The sequence below is a fragment of the Kogia breviceps genome, chromosome 3, assembly GCF_026419965.1.
Source record: "Kogia breviceps isolate mKogBre1 chromosome 3, mKogBre1 haplotype 1, whole genome shotgun sequence".
Classification (NCBI taxonomy): Eukaryota; Metazoa; Chordata; class Mammalia; order Artiodactyla; family Physeteridae; genus Kogia; species Kogia breviceps.
The window spans coordinates 135273146-135292338 of NC_081312.1; the positions used below are offsets into that span (position 1 = coordinate 135273146).

At 48.7% G+C, this 19193-nt stretch overlaps 2 protein-coding genes across 4 annotated transcripts in view; one reads left to right on the top strand and one right to left on the bottom strand.

Moving 5' to 3' along the window:
- Positions 1 to 1366: 1366 nt before the first annotated feature.
- Positions 1367 to 4578, top strand: SNAPC5 (small nuclear RNA activating complex polypeptide 5). Of its 3 annotated transcripts, XR_010839779.1 has the most exons (4): positions 1367 to 1641; positions 1939 to 2222; positions 2801 to 2890; positions 3662 to 4578. XR_010839779.1 is itself a non-coding variant. In XM_059057830.2 (3 exons), exons 1-3 carry the CDS (start codon positions 1443 to 1445, stop codon positions 3776 to 3778), a joined length of 297 nt encoding a protein of 98 aa, XP_058913813.1. In that variant the 5' UTR covers positions 1376 to 1442; the 3' UTR covers positions 3779 to 4578. The 3 variants fall into 3 exon arrangements, 2 of the variants coding, with proteins under 2 accessions (XP_058913813.1, XP_058913810.1); XM_059057830.2 differs by lacking the exon at positions 1939 to 2222 and having other exon boundaries at positions 1376 to 1532; XM_059057827.2 differs by lacking the exon at positions 1939 to 2222 and having other exon boundaries at positions 1377 to 1532; positions 3659 to 4578.
- A 1875-nt stretch (positions 4579 to 6453) lies between these two features.
- Positions 6454 to 19193, bottom strand: part of MAP2K1 (mitogen-activated protein kinase kinase 1) — a 78272-nt gene continuing 65532 nt past the window's right edge. The window contains exons 6-11 of the mRNA XM_059057836.2: positions 15544 to 15668; positions 12636 to 12837; positions 11317 to 11381; positions 8581 to 8642; positions 8135 to 8180; positions 6454 to 7478 (exon numbers count right to left, since the gene is read on the bottom strand). Coding sequence (XP_058913819.1) covers positions 7365 to 7478; positions 8135 to 8180; positions 8581 to 8642; positions 11317 to 11381; positions 12636 to 12837; positions 15544 to 15668 — 614 coding nt within the window. The 3' untranslated portion in view covers positions 6454 to 7364. The remainder of the gene's footprint in view (positions 7479 to 8134; positions 8181 to 8580; positions 8643 to 11316; positions 11382 to 12635; positions 12838 to 15543; positions 15669 to 19193) is intronic.

Sequence of the window (19193 nt, forward strand, 5' to 3'; positions counted from 1 at the left end):
TTGTGTGAATCTTGGTTAGAATTTTTTTTTTTTTTTTCTCCAGTACGCGGGCCTCTCACTGTTGTGGTCTCTCCCTGTTGTGGAGCACAGGCTCCAGACGTGCAGGCTCAGTGGCTATAGCTCACGGGCCCAGCTGCTCCGCGGCATGTGGGATCTTCCTGGACCAGGGCACGAACCCGTGTCCCCTGCATCGGCAGGCGGACCCTAAACCATTGCGCCACCAGGAAAGCCCTAGAATTTTTTTTACTGACACTTTCTTTGTTCATAATTCAAGCGTTTTAGTCTATAATTCAAGCCTTTTAAGCCTGGTATAAAATGGAGCCTTGGATTTAGTATAAAATCCACGAAGTTGAATGAGAAGTGGGATGTTCTATAAATCCCGATATAAAATCCACTTTGTAAGTAACAGTGTTTTGAGAAACAGGTGGTTAAAAGACTTGTCCCAGAAGTACACAGAAACTCTATTTAGCTCCCCTCTCCCATAAAAAAAACACCTTGGAAAATGGGTGAAGTTCCGTAAGGATCTGACATTTTCAGTAACCACAAGAGGGCAGAATCAGAATACATTTTTTTAAGTATAGCAGTAAGAAAGTGACGTTTCCTTCAGAGGTGTTATAACCTGGTGTTAGAATACAGTTGATGGAGGGAATGCTTGCCGCCTTTTTGATACTTGGACCCTTGGTATGAAAAGTGCTAGGAGCTTTCTTCACAGCCACTTGTGCGTTTTAGTAGGCCATGAATATGTTGACTGAGCATGCTAGTGCAGAGAATGTACCCAAACGTTTGTCCTTCCCTACTTTGTCATGTCCGGGTCTTGTTTTGCATCTGGCTTTGTTCCCGCTGGCAGTCTATCCTTGCATTCATAGATCAAGAAATCTGAGTTCCTTAGCATGAAAATACACCGTCCAATTTGTTGAAACACCGCTTGCTCTTCTGCGCTTTAATTTGCGCAGGCCTCTTGGGAATCCCCTTTCATGTGACTGGGAACCCTCGCCTGCCTGGACCTTCAACACAGTAGGGTTCCTGTACCATGTACTATATGCTGGCAATAGTCCCTGCCTTTAAACGCGTCTGCAGGTTTGGGAGAACGAAAGCAGCCGCCTGACGCAACACCAGTGGAAGGGTGCTAATAGTGCTGTTCAACTGAAGCACTTGACACATGCTATCTGACCACTTTTATCTCCAGGTCCTTTACAGCTCCAACGCCCTTTGCCTTAGGAATCCTCATCATTGGAGTCTAGGTTTTTGGTTTAAAACTCCACTTCGTCCGTGGGCCGAGCTCGTCCGCGGGGGAGCGGAGACCCCAGCCGCCAGCAGAAATCGGCCGCCCCGCCCCAAAGTGCCGCCAGCCCCGCCCGGCCCGCTCTTCCGTTTCCGGTAGCGCGGCGCGGAGGTGGCGTCATCGGGGAGTGCCCGGCCGGCCGCCGGCGCGAAGACGCGCGATGTTGAGCCGGCTTCAGGAGCTGCGCAAGGAGGAGGAGACGCTACTCCGCTTGAAAGCGGCCCTGCACGACCAGCTGAACCGGCTCAAGGTGACCCTGCACCCCCCCACTCCGCTCCTCCGTTCCGTCGCCTCGGCGCCCCGGGCCGCCCGGCTCTCCGCGGAGCCCAGGCATCTGCGGCGCCCGCCTGCTACCGCCGGTTAGCCCTTCCTCACCCGGCCGTCGCGTCTGGACCTGGTGGCTTACCGGCGCCTGGGGGGCTGGATTTGAGATTATGGGTACACCCCTCTAAGAATCTTGATCCCGCAGGTCTGGGCTGAGACTCAGCCATCAGTTTGGCGAGTACACCCCCCCCAACGCACCGGACCCCTGCAGCCCCGGAAACGCGGGCGGCCGCACCACGCGCTGAGGAAGGGAGACCTCCCGCAGGCTCGCCTAGGCCGCCCCTGCCCCCCACCGGCCTCCCTCCCGAGCCCCTACTCTCTTTACTACCTAGCATGGACGCTCGATACAGCTATAGTCTCGCAAAGCCGACCAGCTGGCGGATGCGCCCACTCTGCGAAGGGAGACGGTGAGGCCCTGTGAGAAGAGACGGGCCACAAAGTAGTTCCCGGTAGCTCTTCTCCCCGGAGCTGTTACCGATTCTACGGCCTTGACGAGGAGTCGAGATTGACACCTATCAGCGCCAGTTCGCAGGCCTCTGCGGAAGTCACCCCCTTCAGCCTCAGTGAGACGCTCCTGCTAATTCCTGCTCGGCACTTCCAGGCTGTCTAAATTCAAGTGAGATGAGGGTTATGAAGGCTCTTTGTAAACTGAGAAGCATTGTTCACCTGCGACCTATGAAAACAGTGCGTTTTTCCTTAGGGTACATGTAATGGCCTGCACTTCTTTATGTTCTGACATCACCGCAGTGCCTGTACCAGTGCCTAACGTGAGCGTGCTGACGATGGCCGCGGCCAGAGCCTAGATTCCTTTGTGTTCCGGGGAACGCACCCATTTTCCAGTCTTCCTGCCTTCGCTTTCTCATTACAGGGTAGACAAGCTTCGGGTGTGTGGAATCAGAAGACACCTGGCTTTTTTAAGCGCATGCTTGTGTTTTCTCCCCTGGGCTGCTAGGTGGGGGAGTGGAAGCTGGAACACCAGTTAACCCTAGGCGAAAGGGGCTGGAAGCTCTCTGTGCTGTTTCCTTAAGAGGCGGGGAAAGCTCGAGGAGCCCCACCCTTCCCTCTGGAGCTTCACAGAGCTTACACTGTTTTCACTTCCTCTCATGATGCCCGCCCAGCGTGCTCAGTACATCTCACCTACATCAGTAGCCCAATGACATAGTAAGTAAAGTGTCCTTGACTCTTCTTTTCTAGGTTGAAGAACTGGCCCTCCAGTCAATGATTAGTTCTAGGATAGAAGATGAGATGGTGTCTTCTCAACCTGCGCCTGAACAGTCACATGATGTAAGCTTAATCAAGTGTGGGCCTGGGGAGTCCATTCTGCTCTTATGCTGCTTAGCCATCAAAAATTGTAAATTTCATTATCAAGCCCAAAGGACTCTGGGAAGTGCTGATAAGAACTTTCTAGTTTAATGAACTGGATTGTCTATATTACTTTTTTAAACAGGGAACATCTACCAGCTAGCTTCACTGTGGTTTGACTGTACTTTTATATTGCCTCGACCTTCCTGTTCATCCACTTTCTCCAGTCACTCCAGTGAACCGGAGAGAGTGTGAAGATCTTTGCAGGAAGATGTCAAAACTCTTGCTGTTCTGTGAATAAGCAAGCTTGGGATTTTAAAAATAGAGTGTAGCTTCAACTACAAAGCCTAGTGCTAAAAAAATGAGTTCTTGCCCTCATCATATCCTTCTCTCACCAAATGCCCTCAGGAAAATCATCTTCTAAATATACCATATTTGAACAGTTCTCCCAGATGCATGTTAAGCATGTAAAACTATTGGAAAGCAGCACATCTAAGCCAGTATAATTCTTATGTAAAAACTATGTTTGTAAGTCAGGTAATATTCTATCAAATCTGGGGCATTTACTCTGCTCCCATTTTGGCAATGGGGGTTGGGGGGTCAGGGTAGAATTTGGAGAAATAGGAAACTGGCCACAGTTCTTAGTGATAAATATTGCCGATGAATATACAATTGAGAATTTATTTGAAAACATTAATTTGTTTTGAGGCCAGTGTTCTTAACTAATCCATAATGTGTCCTTGACCAAAGCAGATGTTGGTGCATGTAGACAATGAAGCATCAATCAACCAGACTGCACTGGAGTTGAGCACAAGGAGCCATGTGCCAGAAGAAGAAGAGGAGGAGGAGGAGGAAGAATCAGATTCCTGAAGGGGAGAAGAGCCAGGGTTAGTCATGGAAGTTAAGTTCTAAGCCTCAGGAACTTTCTCTCTTCAAAGAATTCTTGCCATGGGCCCTGTGGCCTCCTTTAAAAGGAAGCAAGAACTTTAGGAGGATGTATAGTTGTAAAAATGGTTCCATCAATAACTTAAGTTTCAGAGTGCTTTAACCAAAATTAGTGACATACAGAAAAGCAGAGATGCAGTGTTTCAATATTGAGCAACATGGGTGCTGCTGTGTTTATATTCTGGTCAGATTCAGTAATTGTGTTCAAAACCAGAAACTTCCTCTGAAATGCTACTGAGGTCTGGCATTTGCAAAAAGGGCAGAGTTTAAATACAAGCCAGCCTTTCCAATCAACAATGCCTCTTTTAAAAAAAAACAGTTATAAAGACTGTTTGCATGCCATTGAACCCTTGTGAGCAGAGCAAGGCCACAGTGTGGGAAAGAAAGATGACAGAGGAGGACAGAGGGCCACTTGAGAGCACAAGCCGTTGCCACCTCTCAGTGACATCGTAAAACTGCCTACTAACATGCTTTGTATGGCTGTCATCACATCTAGGTTGAGACATCACTATGGTAAAATGTGCTTAGAAATAAAGATAAATAGTCGTCATGCAGCTTGCTGCTTTGCAGACAGAAACAGAGAAGAGGGTCAGTTCCTCTGGGGCAAACAGTACAGTAGGATGGTTGAAAACCCATTTCTGGACTTAGGAAATGTGCCATTGAAGAAGGATCACTAGGCTTGGAAGGTTGGATTTTGTAATAAAGAGATGATAGTTACAGAGTAAGAGTTGTTAAAACTTTGTATTTGAAGTTGAGACTCATTTCTGCATAGTCTGTCCCTTTCCCACTGTATATACAGACAAGTAGTTGCTTAATTTTATAAAAGTAATTGGCCCTGCCCAGAAAAGCCAAACAAAACACAACCTCCTCAAGCACAGCTCCTTACACAACTGTTCCAGAAGAGAGCACAGACATATTTGTTAATATTTCATTAAAGTTATTTTGAGCTACTCTTACAGGAAGTAGCCAGAAGTTTAAATGAGCATGTTTCTTGGAAAACACACTGTGAAAATTATTTTGCAACAAAAAGCATCAAGGTACACATTTTGGGGTCTAACTTAAAATATGAGCATGGGTTTTTAAGAGCTAGAAAAGTTGGGTATGAATTTTAGCTTGACCAACTGGTTGCTTGCTTTTCACCTTTGCAGCTCACTTTCCCATCTATAAAATGAGAGTACTCATATCTGCTCTAGCAGTTTCACAGGTCCTTGTGAGACACTCACAAGGCATCCTTTAAAAATCCAACTATTGGCAATTCCCTGGCGGTCCAGTGGTTAGGACTCCGTGCTTTCACTGCCGAGGGCCTGGGTTCAATCCCTGGTGGGGGAACTAAGATCCTGCAAGCCTTACGGCAGCTGGGAAAAAAAAAAACAAATCCGACTGTTATTGGCGTCTCAGTAAGGAAGTTTGAGTAAGGAATTTGGCCTGAGGAACTCAAAAACCACAGCAAGAGTGATGTAGGGAACATCATTCTTGAGAATTAGATCACTCTTGGTGAAAAGTACTAGGAAGAAATCTTTTTGACTCTCAAAATGAAATACCTTTGGATGTGAATAGAGGATTTAAAACACCCCTCCAAAGATATTGACCTTGAAAGTGTTCAGAACACCAGGTTACCCCATTCATTAGTTGGCACACTTAGAGACATTCTCAGTGGTGGTGACATCCTCTCTGTTAGGAAAAGACCCTGGGTGTGAGTAGGGTGTGGGTCTTAAACCTCGTCTGAATGTTTGTATATTGAAAACAAACATGTAAGTTAGGCTGTTGACTTAGAACGGATGTTAGCCTCGCAGTGAGAAAAAAAAAAAAAAGATTGGCTGAGGCAGCTGTGTGTATATAGCACTGACCAGTTTTTAAAATCCCGGTTGTATCTCAGGTTCTGGTAGATCTAGAGTGGAACTACCTACTGGGGAGATTTACCTAAGTTCTGTTTTTTAATTTGAAAACAAAATAGGCCTTTTATTGTTAAATATATATTTTGGTTTTCTGTCACCTGCCCTCGAAGAAAATGAGGGAAGGCAGCCTCACATATAACCTAAACCTCAAAAGTTACTGTTCAAAGAAAGAAGGGTGGCCAATTGGGACACAGCTTCATTTTCTGTGGCTTCACTACCGCCCCACAGTCACGACAAACCCAGTGCCAGGCACTTGTTTCCTCTCCAGGAAGGTGTCTCAGGTGTAACTGGAGAGAGAAGGGAAGCCGTTGCTCAGTGGAGCAAAGTAGCACGGCACAGTCCCGGGTGGAGGCTCCAGTGCCAGTCAGGCACCGGCTGCCCCCAGCCCTACCCCCACCTACTGTTTTCCCTTGTATAAAAAGACGGAAGGAATCAGTGGGATCTTTTCACAGGTCCACAGGAAAAGTGGTTGAAAGATAAGGGTGCTTGCTGAGAACAACTGGACAAAGTCCAAAGATTAGAATTACAGGAAGCCCCATTAGTCCAAAGCACTGAACTTGTCCTCAGTGTGGTATTTCCGCCTTCCAGCCTCCTTCCTGTCTTTGCCTTTTCCCTCTCAATAATGCGTGACCACTAAATCTCTTGGTTTCTTATGCACTACAGACATTGAAAATCCCTCCACAGAAGTAGAAATATCTTTCATCCTTTGAATTTGATAGTATATTTATTAGAATAAGAGATTAGATTTGTTAAACATCTGGATTAAAATGGTAAAAGGATTTCCATACAGTTTTTAGGCACTATACACACTGTTGTTTACAATAGCATCAGTATTTGGGTTTGGAGAAAGATAAATCTCATACATGTTAATGCCTTGATCCATTTGTAAAATTCAGAGTAACTCCACCATTTTAGAAACACTAATCCCAACTTAAAGAGACATAGCACTAAATATCCCACATGGTATATTTAAAAATAAATACAGAAATACAACCAGAAGTCTACAGATCACAGTAGACAGACTGGTGTAGCCCCAGCTATCATGGCAGTGAAGGGCTCTGGCTAGATTTTGATGGAAATTGCTGAATTCTACACTAAAAGCAAAAACATAATGAAATGATATATACTTTCTGATGCTCATTTTCATAGCAGCAAAGCATGCTTCACATGCACTGCCTGTGAAGGATCTTACAAGGCCCCTTCCTACTCAATTGGAAAGAAGGTAAGCCTGGCAAGAATGAAGTACCACCAAGTGTCAAAGAATCCCAAAAATACAGGCAGCCAGCCAGTCACGGTGTGGGAGAGCAGTGCAGTTTTCAGTAAGAATGACTACCCACAGTCACCAAAGTTTCACTGTAGTTCAACATTGCACGTTTGATCATCAGCATACACAAAAATAGCCCCAAGCACAAAGCCAGTCCACTTAGGGGAATAACAATAGTAGTAAGAATAAAGATGATAATATTGAAAATGACGAGTAGAATTTTGGCACATGCTGTGTTCTTCATCCTTTGTCATAGGTAAAATGCACATCTGAACAGAGACAGGCATGGGAAGGAGGCCCAGAAGCAACATGGCATGCTGCTGGGCAGGGGACTTGGCTGCTTCCCCAATGCTTAGATGCCAGCTGCGTGGGTGGGTGTGCTGGGCTGGTTAAGGCCGATGGTGGAGCAGAGCCAACCTGCAAAATCCACTTCCTCAGCATCAGATCTCTTGATAAAAGTATGAACCTGTGTGTAAGGAGATGGATAGAAAGTATTTAAAAACCAAGGAGCAAAATTCAAGAGTCCTGGGTCTGGAGGTTGTGCTGCATTTGGAAGGTGCTCTGGGAGCCTGCCCTTGGCCAGTTGCAGGCCTAACCCCCCGGCTCTGCTGGTCTTACCCCTTCCCCAAGCCCGCTCTCTGAAATGGAGACAGCAGCTCTGCCTGCAGTGCCTCGCAGCGTCGTTAAAGGAACAAAGGAACTGATGAACTTGAAAGCGCATGTTATGCTGACCAGGCTCTACATGGCATGTGAGTTCAGACATTTACAGTATCCCACTCCTCCTACCACCGCCACCATGTAGGAGACAAAGTTACTTGGTGAGGGGACTGAATCTAAGATAAGCCGGTCAGTACTACAGAAAGGCCCTGTCCCCTTGCAGGGGCGGGCTGGCCCTTTCTCTTCCCTGAACTCAGTCTGGCTGCAGGGTCATCCGGCTTTTCCATTAAACTGATAGGAGGACAGGGGAGATAAGTTGGGTATCCTGCAGGCCTCTGATCAGCTGGACTACAGTGGTCAAGGCAGAGCAGGGTATGGGCTCGGGAAGTACTGGATAGATGACTGACAGAGGAGAACAAATGAGTAAGCAGGTGGCAGTGTAAGAATCTGAAATAAATGACTTACCATGAGTTGCTTCAAATCTGCTCTCTCTGCGGGGTTTTTTATTAAGCTTAAAGGAAGAAAGACGGTGTGAGAGCTCTTGCTTGGCACTGGTTCTAACTCAGATTACCTACGTGTGCATGCATGCCTGTCCTCCCCACACCCCATAGGCTCTGAGGAAGAGTGCCTAAGCCTTACCCACCTTCCTCTTCTTAGCAGAGTGTCACACCCACAGCAGGTTAATAAACACTTGTCAAATTAAACTAAGGCCAAAAGGCAATATGCCAGTCCCTTTACAGTAAGTGCTGAGCGCAGCAGCTGTTTTGCCCACTACTACAGTCAGGTAGGTCACCGAAGTCCTAGCACTCTGGATGAAGGGCAGCAGCTAAAGGGTAAAAGGCTGTGCTCTCCAAGATGGATGGGGAGCCTGACAGAACCGAAGTACTTTCAGAGAACAGGAGGTGACTTACCATTTATTCACAAAATCTTGAAATTCCAGACTGAATACTCCACTGGGCAACTTTGGAGGAGGCTGCAAGTACACGTGAAGACATTAAGAAATGCCCGGTGTCCTGCTCCACCCATCTCTCCCTTCCCCACTCCCACCTCTGGGCAGTGCTGCCCTTATCCAGTCAAGGAAAGGCAGGGGTGAGAGGCCAATGGCTGCTACCGGGCTGCCCTGTTGGAACCATCAATCTCAAACCAGTCAGAACTGTGGCCAAGTCAGTGCTCTGAGCACTCACTTGTCTAGTGACTGAATAAATCACTGTTCCTCTCTGAGCCTCAGATGACCCTTCTGTGAAACGGAGGTTGGGCTTAACAATCCCTGGGACCCTTTTTAGCTCTGAGGCGTAGTCTACCACTGTACATCTTGGAGTGTGGCAGGGAAACAGAACCATCAATTACTAGGAGCAGCAGCTAGGGGGATGTGCAAACCACTAGGCATAGTCCAGCCTGGAGCACCTGTAAGACTGGCTAAATAATAAAATGTTTACCCCTCCTGAGCTCTGAAGGAGCACACAAAGGTTAAAAAAAACATTAACTGGCAGAGAGCTGGGTCTGGAAGAATGTTACCTACACACTCACTGCAGGAATGAGGGTGTTTGCAGGCATCAGAGCAAGCACACTGGCAGTAGCCCTTGTCTTTCCAGGGTGTATGGTGGAGATCACACACGGCAAGGCCCTGGGGCACCCTGCTCATGCACCACACAGCCCCAGGAAATGTCACCCACCCTTCTTGTGACCCGTACTGGGGTTCTGTGCAGCTTCCTTGTGAGCTGACTCCCAGACACTGACTGCTCTGATGTGTAACCCAAGTCAACAGGTGATTGGAGACTAAAAATCATACACTAACATTACCAGAGCAGTCCAGCCTAGTTCACTTCCCCTGAACGCCTTATCAGAACAGCAGGTGAATAAGCCTGATCCCAGGTCATGGACTAAATAAAGCCAAGCTTTTGGGGCCCACGGTGCTGAGGAGGGATGAAGGGACTATTCAAGGGAGAGGCCAGGCAGGGGAGGGGCTGTGTGCCAGCAGAGTGTGAGGTGCAGGCCACCTGTTACCACGGTGCAGCCCAGCCTCCTGGGAGGTAGGATGGGGGCTGAGAGGAGTGGGTGGGAAGGAAGAAAGAGTGCTAGGTGGGACGGGCCTGAGCTGCTTTTTATCTTGGAGCCTGTTTCCTTAGCTGTATGAAAAGGATAACAAAACCAACCTGGCCCACCTGAGCAGTGCTTGGAGCACTCAGTAGGAAAATGAATGTGAAAATATCTAAGAAATTGGTGCACACTAGGTGACTGGCAACTATTTGACCTCAGCCGTCCCTTCCCTTAATGTGGCTCCCACCCAGCACGACCAAGTTTAGGTCCCAGCAGGAGATGATGGCTTTCCCAACACAAATGCAACATATTCTGCCTTCCTTGAGGCCTTAAGCAGCCTAAATCAGATCCCGAACTTCCTGTGTCCCACAGTGCTTAGCATAAAGCTGTGCAGCCAGGCAGTAAAGAGAGCTGAACTAAGCTCTCCAGTAGACTGTGAACCAGTGACAGTGATTTTTTAACTGCTGGAGTGAGCCAGGATTTTCCCCACTGAGTTTGTAATGAACAAGGGGACCTATCTGAGCCTTTGGGGGTCTGGTTTTAGAGAGCAGTAAGAAAACATGAAACTCCACTAATCTCAAGGAAGAAGAAAACGGGGGGATGTCCTTTACCATGCACCTCAGCCGAGGGGGAGGCCTCCAGCTGCCTCCCAAACAGGTCAGAGCTAGACCCTTCTCTTCCTCTACCCATGCTGCTCCGGATGCCGAGAGTGCTGGCCTTCCTTAATCATCTGAAATCCTGTCCTGCCCTCAAGCTCCTCCAGCCCTGCCCCACCCTCCTCTGAGCAGCCATGGTGCTAGTCCCTAGCTTCCTGCTCCCCCAAATCCAAACTGATGAATACTTGTCAGTCCCCTCCTTGATCCTTTTTACATTTAAACATACTGGTATATATATTTCACAAATAATGCATCTTCTTTGTATTAAAGTTAGCCAACAGCAATTGAATCACCTGTTATTCCATCACTTCAAGATAATCACTATATCATTACTTTCCAGGCTTTATGTGCACATACATGCGTACATAGATTTCTTTAAAGAACCAATCATAGTATACATACTATTTTTATAATCTGTTTTTTTCACACAATAGTGAATATTTTTGATATCTCTTTCTGCACTGTCACTTTTTATGTTCATTGCTTTATATGGAGAAAACCATATATTGCAGTTACACATACATTTGCCTTGCCTCCCCTACACAATCTAACAGTCTTTAAGACCTGAGACTGTTTTTCCATTTGCGGATCCCCATCTCCTACCACCAACCCACAGTGCTTAGCACATAGTAAGTGCACAAGAAATGCTAGGTGAAAAAAAGGAAATGCCTGGTGAGTGAAGGATGAGAATGTAAATGGGCAGGTGGAGGCTCCTGAATCTGAGAGAAGGAGGGACTCAGAGCTGCATTAAGATGTTCCTGGGGAAGGGACTTTGGCAGCCTCTAAACCAGCCACTCAATTCCAGGATCATGATGCACAAACCAGAACATATGAATCTTGGAGCCCAGGCAGCCCATACTGTGGGAACAGTTCAGAGGTTTCCCAGACAAATCAACTGTGAGTTTTTTTTCTTAAGAGGAGCAAATAAATTCCAAAAGCCATGCAGTGCCTTACCTCATTGACTATGTAATCCAACAACTCAAAAATTGCCATGGGAGGTCGGCTGTCCATTCCATAAGCTACAGATTTTATAAAAAGAAAAAAGAAAACACTTCTCAGAAACAGAAGGTTATTTGTCAATATGAAGCTAGGGGTGGGCATGGACCCTAGTGACTAGAACAGAGTCGTGGACGATAAAGAGAGACAGAAGGGCCACAGATAAGGCCTGAACACAGAGGGGACCAGCCAAAGCCACGGAGTCAGCTGACCAGGGTCAGAGTCTGGGCTCGGCCGCATCCAAGATTTGTGACCTTAGGTAAATCAGCTGACCACTGAGGCTCGTTTTGAGTTTTGTAGAGATGGGTAAAAATTATGTCCGCCTTTCTCCCCCTTCCTTACACTGAAAGAGGAGCAAATGAGATAATAACTAAATAACTCTGAAGGATTTAGTTTTCATTTTCCCTGAACTTGCGTCTCTTCCTCTTGGCTCTCGGGGCCACAGCCACCAGCCCCTGCAACAACCCACCATCAGCTACCCCTGCCCCCTCCTGTTTCTCCTTTCATACATGCCCTCTCCCATGTGGGCCTCATGGAGGTAAAGACCAGGTCTCCCTGGTCAGACAGGAATGTCCTAGCAGGAGCTACATCAGAAGATGATAGCTGGGCCAGGATCTTCCAGTACCAGGTTTCCTTCACAGTTCAGAAAGGCAGGCAGTGCTACACAGTGCTTACCACCTCAGAGTCAGACTTGGCCACTTACAAATAAATGCATGTGGCGAGTCAAGCACTCTGTGCCTCAGTTTCCTCACATCTAAAATGGAAATTAGAGTAGTGCTCACACACGACTGCTATTAAAATTAGACAACGCTAGGCAAATCTATGGAGATAGAAAGTAGACTGGTGATTGCCCAGGGGTCAGGGTGGGGCAGCTGGGAGCGATTGCTAATGGAGATGGTTTCTTTCTGGGGTGATGGAAATGTTCTTGAATTACATAGTGGTGATGGTTGTACAACATGGAGGAATATACTAAAAACCACTGAACTGTACATTTTAAAATGTGCGTTTTATGTTAATTTTATCTCAATTAAAAAAAAATCTATCTAAAACAAAGTCATGATTTTTAAAATTAGATAATACATATAAAATACTAGGTGCAGTACCAGGAACACAGTGGGCACCCAACAAATGGTAGGAAGTTGTTGGTAATAATAATTTCCTACACCTGGAGACCCATGCCCCAGCCTGGCTCGAGAGACAGAGAATCAGCCCTCCAGAAACCCCTGACAGCAAAAGACCACCCACAGGCCAAGCTGGGGCCACACCAGGCCACTCACAGCTGAGGGGCCTTCCGGGAGTCCTTGGCCGGGGCGGTGTCTCAGCCGCATCTCCCTCCACCTGGCACCCAAACATCAGCTCCAGCTCCTTGGCATCTGGAGGAGGGATGGGATATCTCCCGACTGCCATCTCAACCAGAGAGAGCCCCATGCTCCAGATGTCCGACTGCACCGAGTAATGAGTCCCCTGGAGTCTTTCTGGCTGCAGGAGAGACAGACACATTTATCACCTGTGAGCTAGCCTGGCCCACGCAGAAGAGGGATGGGTGAGTCCTCATGAAGACGTGGGGCTTCCTGCCCCTTTGAGGCTTGCTTGCACTGCAAGAGAGTGCAGGGCTGCCCTGGTTGGTCCCAGCCCTCGGTCTACTGATGCATTTTATCTTCTTCTGCCCCTTCCTCGCCAGGGCTCACATCCTGTTTCAGGACCTCCACTAACCTCTTTAATTTGGCTCCCCACCTGTCTCCAAATACTGTATCTACCAAATCCTAGCTGGCTCCCGTGGGTCTGACCCCCTAGCTGCTGTCTCCCCTATAACCTGCCTTGAACTAACAGCATCCTACCCACCTGGGCCCTGGCTAAGCTTCAGCTGTGGCTCCAGCTTTGCTCATCCTGGTCACTGTCTTGCATGTGCAGGACAGCTTATCCAAAGCACAGCATGAAAGGGTCATCTTGAGTCTTGAGTCCTGAGTCCAAAAACATGAAGCTTCTGGAACACGGGTCATGAATGAGGTATCAGTGGGTAGAAAGAACACTGGCCTTGAGAGTCAGGAAAACTGAGTTCAAAGACCAGCTTTGCCACTAACTCACTGTTCTTGGGCAACATCGAAGAGTAGAAAAGGCAAAGGATCTGGGTTCAAGTCCCAAGTCTGGGACTTACAAGCTAGGTGATCCCGAGCCTCAGTTTCCTGGGGCTAATGAAATGGGGCTAACAACAAAATGGGGCTAATGATGATAGTAACAACATAACAAAATACCTGCTCTACTAACTAGGGCACTGGAAAGGTCAAATCAAATGAAAATGTATGTTAGATGTTGCAAAATGTTATGCAAATATGAGTTGTTATTGGTGAGAATAGTCAAAGAGAAAGAAATATTATATATAGTGCTATACAAAGCATTATTTTTATTGAGCATTAATTGAAATAGAACATGTATTTCAAGAACCCTACCAAAAAATAAAATCTTTATTCTGACCATCATGCACTTATTTAGTAGACATCAAATTCATTTCACCCATAGAAATTTTTACTAACCCCAACACTGAACTATTTTGGAACTGACCATGTAACCAGAAAAACCCAAACCACTAAACCCTGGATCAATATAAGTTCCAGGGCCTGTTAATCGATTTAGAACTTGAAAGTTGGCAGTTGAGTAGCCCAGGGTGCTAGCTGCTCAGTTTTTAGACATTTAGGGAAGAAGCTGAAGAGCTGATGGGCTTCATGCCTTTAGCCACTGTAATGGAGGGGGTGGCGATGTGGGTCAGAGCCAGGTGAGTCATGTTTACCAGTGGCTGGAATCACAGTGTGGGCAGGGGACAGACAAGAAGGAATGAGGGTGTGAACAGGATCTTCCACACAGGGAGGCCAGGAGCAGCTGCCAAATTTTACCTAAGAGGCAAGTGAGAGCCTGCAGTGCGAAGGGGGACTGACTGGCAAGGAGGCCTGGCTTTCAACACCGGCTCTGCAAGGTGAAGTGGGCAGGTCACTTCACCTCCCTGAACCTAGATTTCCTCATCTCTAAAATGGGTACACTAATCTTTACTTCATGGGACAACCATATAGATCAAAGAGGATCATCACTCCAGGATGTGAAAGTCCTTGAAGAGTGTAAATAAAACACAATGTGCTGCTAAGATGCCGAGACCCCGTGCCGGCCCCTCCTTTCCACCTGCGCGAAGGCCCCCCACTCACTCCAACCAACGCTCCTCTACTCTGCCCTGGTCAGCACTCACCCAGAGCCACATTTCCCCTTTCTGAATCCTTCTCATGAGTGTGTTAGCCATTTACTCACCCATTCAGTCAACCAAACATTCACTCACTTGCCAAGAATTCCCTGAACATCTACAGTGTGCCAGGAGCCAAACTAGACCCTTGGGACAACAGAGAACCTCCGGCCCTATCCTTGCCCCCCAGGGAGCTGGTTGTATGGGGGAAGCAAGAGAACATGCCAATGTCACCCTGGGCGCAGTGGAAGCCAGCAGGCCTGGAAGCAGGAAACACCTCAGTGACCTCAGGCTGTCAGCTGAACTAGACTCCAGCCAGGGGACCAGGTAGGTGTGCTGTGGTGAGAGATGGGCAGGTAACTGGGAGACATGCAGTGAGGAGGGAGAGAAGAGGCTGGACTGGGGAGACAATTCTGAATAGACTCACAGGAGTTGGGGGTTGCTAGACGCTAAAAGGATGGGGAGATGGGAGGAGAGGTTAAAGGCTGATGCTCAGGTTTCTACCTTGAAAAACAAAGGAAACAGTGATGCCATTTACTGCTAATGGAAATGGTGGGGGCAATTTGGGGAGGGGGCATGTCTGGGCATGTCAGTCTGAGGGTCTAAAGACGATCAGGCAGAGGTCTTGAGGGTAGCTGGAGCTCAATGTCTTCAGAATGGAAGCCAAGCTCTGGGAAACATCCAAGTGCTAGTGAGAGCTGAAGCTGTGATCCTACTATCTCTTCCACTGAGTCAGGGCCCCAGGGCCCCAACCATGCTCCAAGGCCTGTGAAAGGCCAAGACCATCTCCCCATCAGACTCTGATCTCCTCAGGGAGGGGACCACAATGCCTCATCCCTCGTTCTTTCTCACCCACCCCCATCACCCAAGCACAAGGGTCTGGCTCCATAGGGGAAGGCACCCACTTGGCTCCTATTCCTGATCAGATAAGAAGCTGGAAAAACGGAACGAGGTGCTCATACCGACATGTAGGACCTTGTGCCCACAAAGGAGTTGGCCATGGAGTCGATGAGCTGCCCGCTGACCCCAAAGTCACAGAGCTTGATCTCCCCACGGGAGTTCACTAGGATATTGGAAGGCTTGACATCTGTAGGGAAAAGAAAACAGAAAAGTAGAGCATTGACACAGGTAGGTTGGGAAGGGGAAGGTCAGCGCTCCCCAGACAGACCAGCCCTGATCACGAATGCCACAACACACCCCAGCCCCCATCACAGAGCCAGCCCTTGGCTTAGGAGCACTGGACACCAAGGCCCCTTATTCCCCTTTGTTCAGGGTTCGAAGAAGGGCTGTCAGCAGAGGAATGACAAGGTGCTGTAGCAGCAGGACAGAAAGCCAGTGTTTTCCACTCTTTGAGAACCCAGACTGGGCCCGATGACCCACAAGAAGGAGTCAGTTACCATGAATAATCAAGATTTCAAGGTCTGTTGTTTCAACTGCCCCTGTTGGCAAGATACAATATCTGCCGCCAGATCATAAGGTAGGAAGACATAATAAGACCTAGATGCTTGCTGAGGCTACAGACCAAAGACTAAAGGAGGATGGGATGGAGGCAGGAACTCCTATTATTGATCTCATGCACAGAGCATGTGGGTTTTATAAATGTGTGTGCCAGGGGCTGGGAGCCAACTTTTGATTCTCTTTCACTGAAGTCACATCCCTAACAGCCTGCTCAGCTGCATCTACCTGTTAGTCAGGGAGAGTCTCTTGCTACCGGGGCCAGAGAACTAGGGAGGCCTGAAAGCTGCTCCTCAGCGTGAAGGCAGTGCCCCCAGCACCAGCCCCATTCCCCTTCCCTGCACTCGGACCATCCCTGCGGCCCGCCCTGGCTCCCATCACCGTCCACTGGCCCTTCCCTTTGCCAAGAAGTGAATTTCCAAATGTTTATCTTCTACCATCTCCTCTGATTCAAACAACTGCCCCGTGAAGCAGGCAGAGCAGAGCCAAGAATTCTCACTTACCGAGGCTGGGACTTGGTAAAGGTCCCCAGGGCTTTGTGGACAGACATCAGCAAAGCAAACAATGAGAGCCGTTCAAGAGCAGGCCAAACCCAGGAGCAAAATCGTAAACCCTGACAGGGAATCTTTAACGGAAGTAATATAGACACTATATAGGACATCTGGAGAACCAGAGGAAAAAAATGAAACCCCCATAATTCTAACCTACCAGAGCCACTATTAACATTTTATTATTTTCCCCTTCAATACTCATATGAATGTGTTTATTTATCCTTAAACAGATTCTAACAGATCCATTTAAGTATCTTTCCAAGGGTAAACTGAAAAAAAAAGAAATCACCCTCTCATATCCCAGTAAGTCCTTCACCTGCCCACCTCCACCCAGCCCCTCATCATCCCTAGCCTGGGTCAGGTGCTAACCACAGCCCCCAGCCAGCTCTAGCCTCTCTCCACCCACCGCAGGCTCCACGAGGGCAAGGATGTTGGCTATCTGCCCCGCCCCTGTAACTGCAGAGCCAGGACAATACCTGGCACATAGGAGGTGCTCCAAAATGCCTGTGAATGAATGGAGATAAACTCACCATGTACACATGCACACACTCAGCACCATGGGTGCTGTCTTTCTAAGACCCAGCCCTCGGGCTTCCCTGGTGGCACAGTGGTTGAGAATCCGCCTGCCGATGCAGGAGACACGGGTTCGTGCCCTGGTCCGGGAAGATCCCACATGCCGCGGAGCAACTAAGCCTGTGAGCCATGGCCGCTGAGCCTGCGCGTCCGGAGCCTGTGCTCCGCAACGGGAGAGGCCACAACAGTGAGAGGCCCGCATACCGCCAAAAAAAAAAAAAAAAAAAAAGACCCAGCCCTCAACATGTCACAAGACACAACAGCACAGGATACAAGATCTTTCCAAACCCCTTGGCAACCTCCCATGTCTCTCTTATAGAGACTCTCAGAACACAGGCGTCAGAAGCAGCCTTACAGGGCATCTGCTTCCTCCCCTTCATGGTGGAGACGAAAAGCCTACGGCCCAAAGGGATCAGGGACTTGACTGAGGTCACACAGCAAAAACTGGATAGAGCAGGAACCAGAACTCAGACCTTGTGATGTCTGGACCTGTCCTCTCCCCACCCTCCCTGCTGCCACATCACTCATTCCCATGTCCACTGAGCTCCTGCTACATGCCGGCACCACGCACGTACCTGGGACACAACAGCCAGCAAACTAACCCAGTTCCCGCTGTCACAAAGCTTACCCTTTAGTGTGAGGAGACAGACTAAACAAACCAACAAACCAATGTGCAGCATCAGGTTGTCTCAAGTCCATGAAGAAAATAATAACAAAACCTGGTAAGAGCCCAGACAGTGAGGGGGCTGCTGCTGTGACAGGGTGATGAGGGAAGGCCTGTGTGCAGGGACGGCCCTGGAGCACTGACCTGGGTGAAGTCATGCGGTGAACCGTTCGGCCTCCTGGAGAATTATTTCAAACACACGGGGAGGTTATAAACTTGAGGAGCTCAGGAACCAACCTTTCCTTTGTTTCTTCCCAAGCCTGGTGTTAGGACCGGCCCCAACAAACACTTCCCGCCGAGGAGCCCCTGGTCCTCGTGGTGTCTCCACGGCACCGTGACCCTTCTCCAACAGAGGACAGATGCCTGACCCTGGAGGCCGGTGTTCAGTGTGTGCGAAGTGAGGGTGAGTAACAGGCTGGAGCTGGGAGAGCTGGTCACAGGGAGGCGCCCCAACATGAGTCCCTCCCTCCACCAAAGAACGTCCCAGCCTTTCCTTCCTGCAACTGGACCACGAAGCCCTGAGCTCCCTCACCTTCCAATGTTCCCCTGGCCTGTTTAGAAATGACCTGCTAGGCCTTGTTATAAAGCAAAAGAGTGGCACTGGCTACAGAGACAGGGGACCTGTATTCAAATTCTGGCCCTGCCGCCTGCTCTACGTGCAGCCTTCAGCAAGTCCCTTCACTTCTGTAGTCTGTGGGCTATGTATCTGTAAAGCAGTGATTACAATCCCAGCTCTCGCAACCTCACCAGATGGACACCAGGATCAATCGAATGAACTGTGGGCATTTAAATAGCACACACGTTACAGGATCACAAAAAATGATTCTTTCACGGGTTGCCCTCTAAGACAGGCAGTTCACAGCACCAGACACCCACTCCCTCACTCCCCCCTGCTGCTCAGACACCACTCTCCAGGCCACAACTGCTGCTCAGGAGTGGCTGCACTGCCTCTGTGACTGTCCTTGTATCTGATTTCTATTCACATGGCAAGCCAGCCTCCTTTTTTGCAGACTTATATAACGCCACTTTCCTCCCTCCCTGGCTGTGGCTCCTGCTTCCACCACCTGCCCCAGGGAACTTCACTGCCTGGGAGGCTGCAGAAATCCATGCGGGTGGGGGCCAGAGTGGAGCAGAGGGAAACCCTCCGGGGGGTCTCCCTGCCTGGACCACCTCCATCCTGGAAGCCAGATGCACACACAGGGCCCCTCCTGGTGACCCTGAAGGCCTGACAGGAAGTTGCTTGGAGACCTGGGCACTCCACTCCACTCCAGAGCATGTGGCCGGAGCAGCCAGGCCAGGACATGCTCCTTCCTGGCAGCCCCGGCCAAGTCGGGCTCTTCTCTACAGGCAGAAAAGAGGTCAGATAAGG